At 44.1% G+C, this 8007-nt stretch overlaps 1 protein-coding gene across 19 annotated transcripts in view; it reads left to right on the plus strand.

Moving 5' to 3' along the window:
* Positions 1-8007, plus strand: part of LOC126874421 (uncharacterized) — a 171172-nt gene that overhangs the window by 76022 nt on the left and 87143 nt on the right. For 18 of the 19 annotated variants that reach the window (XR_007692789.1, XM_050636453.1, XM_050636463.1 and 15 more), the window contains exons 4-8: positions 4391-4755; positions 6075-6101; positions 6407-6578; positions 6690-6888; positions 7807-8002. Coding sequence is in view for 18 of the 19 variants with exons in the window: in XM_050636453.1 (XP_050492410.1) it covers positions 4391-4755; positions 6075-6101; positions 6407-6578; positions 6690-6888; positions 7807-8002 (959 nt within the window). In the remaining variant the exon portion in view is untranslated. The remainder of the gene's footprint in view (positions 1-4390; positions 4756-6074; positions 6102-6406; positions 6579-6689; positions 6889-7806; positions 8003-8007) is intronic. The other variant, XM_050636456.1, reaches the window with a different exon arrangement.

Below are 8007 nucleotides of genomic sequence, written 5' to 3' on the forward strand. Positions count from 1 at the left end.
TCGTATCGTCGGCCGCGGCGCTTCGAGTTTTATCGAACCGGTCAGTGCAGGGGAATATGTATCGCGTACTGTAGGTGTAGGTGGAAACGATATAGCGTCGTTGTAAAGCGAGGAAGTTGAAGTTTGCTTTGGTCGAAGCCTCGCGTGTCTCCGTGTTCTAGCTCGTTATCAAGTTTCTTTTTTTTTTTTTTTCTTTTTTTTTCTTATGTAGCAAGCACTTCTGTGATTTCGAGGGTGCACAAGGTTTAGTTAGAAAAATCAATTGCTGCAAGCTGAAGGTGACAGCCGGATCGACCGTTCGCGCGAGCTTAATTTCGCTCGTAGCGTTCGCTTGCGCGTACTTGCCATCGATAATCACGCGTGCCGATGCTTTTAACCGATTTCAATACGGTTAGAAAATTCTCGTGTTGCCGCTAATGGATTTCATCGAGCACATCTTTCCCCGAAGATAAGTCCACGACGAATGACGTTTTAATTGCGCGAGGCGGTCCTGCTCGTCGGTAGACTACGATCGATAGGCATCCGACGACAGAGAAGAAACTCTTGGGTTCGTATTATCGATCGTTTTAACCCTTTCACAGTATCGTGGAGCCCCGACACCGTCACTGGCTCATCTATCTCGATAGCGTATATTCGTAATGTTTGCCCAGTTCTTGTCATATTTGTTTTGTGCTATCGTAAGAGCGAGTACAGCGACCAGCTTAATTTAATCAATAGTTAGATAGATTTCCTATAAATCATTTTTCAAAGCTGTGGAAGTTGGAGTATGGAGAAAATACACGCAACCGAATCTATAAATATTGCTCGGTGATAATTCACCGTAAATATCCAAAATATTTGTAACATTTGACAACATCACCAACGTATCCGCTGTATCTCGCATTTTTACTTTTCTCGCGTTAAAACAATTTCCCCGATCAATTAGCAGGAAATGGACGGGTTAAACTTTTTTTAATAGGGTTAATCATTGTCAATCAGCTTCAAAGATTGTCGATTATATTTTATTTCATCGATAAACGTCCTTCGTGTCGATAGCGTGTGTCCATTCGTCCAGATATGATGACGAAGATAGAGGCAAACACGTTTGCCCCGGTGTGCCAGAATTCGCGAAGCTCGCCGTTAATTGGACGTCGACGTCGAACAGGCGGACCGACGAGCGAGCAACGGATGAACAACCGTTTGCGACCTACATTTGCCTCGCGAGCTTCCAACGCGCTGGCCCGATTCAACTCACAGACGTTTCGTCGTTCAGCTTCCTCGACAGACTCGCGTGCCATTCGGATTGCGATCGCATAGATTACGCGTTGATCGCTACTTGGCGAATAGTTTCCATTTAGCAGACTATTCCGCTGGAATATGTTGGAAATCTGGCGATCGATGTGGATCGCGCCACGAGCGATAGCCGTTGATCGAACTGCATTTTCTGCAATTACATTCTGACGATCATTTGGTCGGGAGCGGCCAAGTGTACGATCGAATAATGGCCAGTACCGTAAACGCGAAACAGACAGGCATCTCCGATACGAAAGTAGAAGTTAGGAGGCATTCGTAGCGTAGATGGATTTTCGTACAATTCCTTCGAAATTTTCTATATCTACAGGGTGGTTGGCAACTGGTGGTACAAGCGGAAAGGGGGTGATTCTACGCGAAAAAAGAAGTCGAAAATGTAGAATAAAAATTTTTCGTTCGAGGCTTTGTTTTCGAGAAAATCGACTTTGAATTTTCGTTCGGTACGCGTGCGGTACGTCATAACGGATCTCACTAATAGATCGGTGTCTCGATGGAAAAATTAAAAAAAAAAAAAAAAAATTTTTTTATTCTATATTTTCGACTTCTTTTTTCGCGTAGAATCGCCCCCTTTCCGCTTGTACCACCAGTTACCAACCACCCTGTATATGCGATTCACCAAAATGGAGATATTCGTCTTGAAAGTTGAAAGTTTTAACACGTAGCCCCTGTGACTTTTCGATTAATTACAGAGAAACCGTTTCTACTAGCTTGTTGAAAAACTAATACGTTGCGTAAAATGGGTAGAAGAGTGGTTTTTTAAAGAAAAATCCCCCCTCCAATCTCACCGTTTTCGAATAAAAGTATCGTGAAATATATGATACATATATTTAAAATCCCATATATTACAAGGCAAAGTTATAGCGTTCTCTTCATATCTGAATTGTTTGTTAGCGTGCGCGCATAAAGAGTACACACAGGCAAGAAATTTTGTTTACGCGAAGAATATGGCTTTCGAGTCTCGGCGCGTTTCACCGTTGAGGGATATCGTTCACGCTACAAATACCTTAAGCGAATTAAGCAGAAAACTTGTCGTTTTCTGTGTAACGTGGGGCCGACCTATTTGGCAGAAAATCGTAGGTAAACTCGGCCGAGAATAACGCGTTCGCGGAAGTGGCCGGAAATAGTTACGGGAGACACGTGCGAGCAGCAGGCGCCACAAGACACGCGTCACTTTATTCGCTCGTTTGTCGCTCCCTCGGCAGTGCATTCATGCGGGAGACCGAGCAAAATATACAAGGCGTTCTCCATGTTCTTCCGGTTAAACTTTGTTAGGATGTTCTACGGATACAAACAAGAGAAAGATCCAGTCGAATTTGTTAGAAGCTCTTTGCTATGAATTTAGAAGAAGAATGGGAAATAGGCAACGTGTCTATTTCGAGCGTCATAAGGGCTCTCTCGTATAACGTTGCCGTGTACATATATTTGAAAAGTATATCGCTCATTTGGCGCAACAATGACGCAAAAGATCGCGATTTTAGCGGATACGAGTTTGCGATAGCGACACAGCTGCCCTCGCGTGGTGAATCGTTCAAGTTCGCCTGTAGCACTCTGCCAGTAGAATGTACACACGGGGAACGTTGCACGGAAATCTCGTTCCATTTTTACAGCCGAACCGAAGGATGCGTTCGTTTTCCTTTACGCGTTTTCGCCACCTTTCTGCCAACTTTGTTATTCCATCGGCACAGTACTACTCGGTCTTCCGAGAGAAAAAAACGTTTTCAATTCCTTTTTCCAATCTTCCGAAGAACAAGACAAGCTCTTTTATCGTTAACGTAGTTTTGCGACTAAGCGATAGTCTGTGCCAGGCCGGCGAAAAAACGACTAGCTAATTCCAAAAATGATCGTTTCATATCCTACATCGACGATATCAGATCAAATCGACTAAATTGATATTAAATTAACGGTCATCGTTCAAACTTGAATTTCGTAACGAAAAAAGAAACGAACCCGACAGATGATCGCAAGCAACATGCTGAGAATTGTGGATCTGAGTCGCCGAAATAAACGTACAGCAACACTCACATTACACGTAGAAACGATATTAAAATAGTTTCAGATTTATTTAATATGTGATTTACAAGATATTCGTAGATACACATTGCATGCGCCGCAGCACTTTTTTTGCCTCACCATCTTCTTTACCACCATACGTACGAAACAGTTGCATTCTTCTGTTTTACGAGACGCTGCGCACGCACATACTTCCACACACACTCATAGTCATATATGTGTGTGACTTCTTCGCGGCTAATCCAGTGTAGCACACAAAATTACACATATCTCAATACAACATCTGTCCTTTCTGTATCGTGTGTGTGTGCGTGTGTGTGTATAATAACGTAAATCCTTAGGGTAAATTAGGCGAGGGATCCTGGAAAATCGAGTCTATTTTGGAAATAATTAAATTAAATACAATAACAGTTAAGCGTTTGAGTGTCAGGGGTCTTTGAAAAAAACAGGGGTCTTAATCGATTGCGAAGAGAAACAAGCGGCGCAATAGCGCTTGTCATATTTCTTATTTTTATGAAATACGTCTATATTATTATACATGCGTGCTATTAGTTTCTAAATATTTCAAGTTTCGTTTAATAAACATTATTGAGAAGATAACAATGAAATACAAAATATCGTCAGTCTTCCGTAGCATTCAAATGTACTGCGACTTTTCAACACAAAATCTAAACACTGCGATCGCGCTGCTTGCGACTCAAACGGTTAATGACAATCTACTAGAAATTTTACCTGGAAAATCTATAATTGATTTTCTAGGTCCTAAATTACCGTTTTTCTCTCGCGATCTTTCTATTCAGCAAATGACGACTATCGGTAAAGCAAGAGAAAAGTAAAAATGTAGGTTGGCGGGTAGTTTGAATTCTATAGAATTTACATATATATATTTATTTTGTTTTGTGTATATATATATGTAAATTTTATAGAATCCAAACTACCCGGCAACCGGCATTTTTACTTTAGTTTTGTATATATATGTAAATTCTATAGAACGTACGGATAAACATTTTCGCTGTATCGCATAAAAGTGAGGATGCATATTGTATAAAGGAGAGCATCGACTAAAGGGTGATTTTGTATCGTGTTTCAGGTGGGTCCGGCAGGGGGGAGGGTGAGGCGGGCTCGAACGAGGTTGCAACTGGTCGGCGAGGCGGCAGTGGCGGCGGCGTGGGTAGTGGAGTCGGAGGGGGCGGGGGCGGAGGTGGAAGTGTGTTGGGGGTTGGAGGTGGCGGAAGCGTCGGCGGAGGCTCGGGGGGCAGAAGCGGTTCAGGGGGTGGTGGCCGATCGAGGGACGAGCCGAGGAGGCACACCCTCGGCGGCGATCACCAACCGTCCCTACATCATCAGCAGTTCAACGCGGCCCAGCAGCTACACCCCCTTCATCCCCATCATCTGCCGCCGCCACACGGCCAATACGGTACGCCGCCGACGCGTCATACCACCATGGATCTCGAGGTGAATCTTTGCTTCCGCAACATGTAAATACATATTGACTTTTATCGTTTGTGCTCTCGTTTACACTTTTTTCGAGTCTTTTCTTCCCCTTTACGTTCCCCTCGAACACACACCCACCTTCCCGTGGATGCTTCCACCCAGAGTCTTCTCCAATTTTTTTTCTATGTTTCTCTGATATTTTTCATCTCTCCGACTCGATCGACGCGCAGGGGCTACGAAGATTGCCGATGTTCCGAGAAATTTTCACGCAACGGAGTAGTTTGAATTTGGCCAAAGAAAGTTTACTTACATCGACGCTTCTTTGTTTTATTTCTACGCCATTTTGTTTATCACGATATTTGCGGGAGTAATTGTTTACACAAAATAGCCAGATTTTTTAGCAGCGAAGGTGTTACACGGGCGCTTGTGTATCTCCGCTTTACGCTTCTTTTCGATGCTCGATAGAAATTAGCGGTTCGCGTGCTACGATTACGTAAGCGACGATCGTGCCAGCAAAGTATCTGGCCAACAACTTTAGCGGATATATTCCGAGGTCAAGAGCCGAGCGTAACGAAGGGAAGAGGTTAATTAAGCTTCGTATCCACCTACGCCGTCCTCGTTTCTCGTCTCGCGTTGCCCCGATCGTGTTCGACGTTCAAACAGCATGTACATATACACACAGGCCGAGTTTCGTTTATTTTCGACCGTGCCCTTTTCGCGCTTTTGTTTGTCCTGGTTCGAGCCGGAGTCGGGCGAGGGAAAACGAGAAGAAAGAGGAAAAAAAAGAAGAAGAAAATAAAACGAGTTCGGGGAAACAGAACAGCCGGCAGTCGTTAGCCCCTTCGAGTCGTCTATGTCCTTAATCGTTTACACACCACCTTGGTCTTGGTGGCGTACACGTGGCACCTAATCGTTTCACGTTGTCGTGCACCGTCATGTCTTCCTGCTCGTATCTTTCCCACGATATTTTCGATTTTTACTCACCTTCGATCCCTTTTTATCCGTCCACTCGAACCGCGTCGCTCACTTCGTCTTTGAAAACGACGTGAAACGATCTGCAACTTTGTGAAACGTCTTCGAACGAAGACGGAAAGAGCGCATGGGAAATGTTGGCGATCGTGAGAGATTTTTACAGGACCAGTTGCGTGCAGCCTGGAAACTCAAGCAACGACCAACGACAGACGATCGATCGATCGCGATCGCGATCGCGATCGCATTGTTTCGCTCTTACCTTTTCACAGTACATTTCCAGCCAACCTCCTTTTCTGCTCCATGCATATATACGTCTAACTGGTTTACTTGTGTGTGTGTGTTTCCGTGTACCTGCCGCCGCCTAACAGATGGGGACCAAGTCTCGCCAGAGAAAGGTAATTCTTCTTTTTCCTCTCTTTTTTCATACACGTTTCTCCCCTTTCTCTTTGTATCGTTTCGAATCGCACGATAGCATGCGTCCGTTTTTACATCGTTTTTTCACTATCGTATCGTCGTTCACACACGACTTTTTCTTTCTTTTGCTTTTTTTTTTCTCTATTGATGCGCGTTGGATTCGAACGATCGTTTCATAAAAAAAAAAAAAAAAAAAAAAAAAAGAAAATACGCGGACGAAAGACAGGCAAAAGCAGAGAAAGGACAATGCTTTGGTGATCTGACAGATTTCGTTTGGTTGTTTCAGTCGCCTCTTCCGCGCGGGTACCCACCTCCCTCTTCGACGATGTTATTCGATGACGACCCGGGCATCATGTCCGAGGTGGAGACATCGAGCACTGGATTTCGACGGGGTGGTAAGCAAAGAAGCAGCCTCCCCGTCGTACGGACCCCCAGCAAAACTCTGGAGCGACCACTAGGTAACGATCGACCCGCGATAGAATTAGGAGCGTCTTGTTGCTGCCTCGCTGCTCGATGCCCTTGTCGGACATTCCTGACGAAACGATGCGTTTCTGTGGACGATTCCTTAGGTCTAGTGTTCCTGCAGTATAGAAACGAGACGAAGCGGGCGCTCCTACCCAACGAAATCACTAGCATAGACACCGTTAAGGCTCTCTTCGTCAGAAGTTTTCCCAAACAACTCACTATGGAATATCTAGACAGTCCTCACGTCAAGGTTTACATACACGATAGCAACAAGGACATGTTCTACGAACTCGAAGATCTCAGGTACTTGACTGTACATATCGGCCAGAGCGACTACAGAAGGATGAATTAGACGGTGATCGTCTGACGAGAAATTTCACCAGGTCGTTTCGAGTAAATGCAAATTTCGACCAGCAACGAGTCTATGTTTCTCGCGTATGAACACAAACGCTTGATCGTGTGGCTTAGTAATGTCTAGTAGCGTTCAGTCGACGACCACCGAATTCGACTTTTTATATTCTTTAACCGTCTGACGCTTCCTGTCAGTTTCAGACCGCTTTTAGTCGACCAACAAGCTAGTTCGTCAAATTTCCACCTGTACAAAGCGATTTACCAAAATCTACTCGCTAGTCGATCACTTAAACCTGGTCGATCCGTCTGTAGCTGCGCTTATTCGATACTGTCAAAGATATTTCAACAAGAACATTGAAATCTCTTGATTTTCATTTTCGCGATACGCATTTATGTCTCTGGCGTAGACACACGAGGACGATTGAATTTGGAAAAGAAAAGATCAAAGGTAATTTTTGTAATGGGATATATATCAGCATTTGTAACGAGATTCAATGTCCAAATTGGTTTCGATGGTGTCAAAGAAGTTATAACAACCCATCAATGTTCTGTTGTTTCATTAGTCTGGGAAACGCAAACAATCTATATATTCTACATTAAACGCAACAAAAATCTTATCAATTACACATGATACGATTATTTTTGCATTACCTTTGCATATCTGATCTTTGCATCGCCGATGAATTTTCACATTTATCATGGAATTTATACATTCTATGTACGATTTCACAGACCAAATTCAGATCTTCCACTAGTGTTGTAACCATGACGGAGAACTATAACAGAAGTGTTCACTTTTTTGCACGTCGATCGAGAATTTCCGTACCGGAATACCATAGCCGTATCGAAAGGTTCTCGTCTGGATTTCAGATCGCATCTGAGGGACATCCGAGACCGCAGCGTCTTGCGACTGTTCGAGAGCACTGACGGTGTGACAGGGATGCCAGGACCTTTGGGGATACCGGGAACAGGAACAGGACTACCTCCTCACTGGGAAGACCAGAGCTATTTCAGCGAGCCGGAATTCGACAGCGAATATCAGCATCAGCATATTCACAAAAGCAAGGTAAT

Source organism: Bombus huntii, chromosome 16 (assembly GCF_024542735.1).
Source record: "Bombus huntii isolate Logan2020A chromosome 16, iyBomHunt1.1, whole genome shotgun sequence".
In the NCBI taxonomy this organism is placed as follows: domain Eukaryota; kingdom Metazoa; phylum Arthropoda; class Insecta; order Hymenoptera; family Apidae; genus Bombus; species Bombus huntii.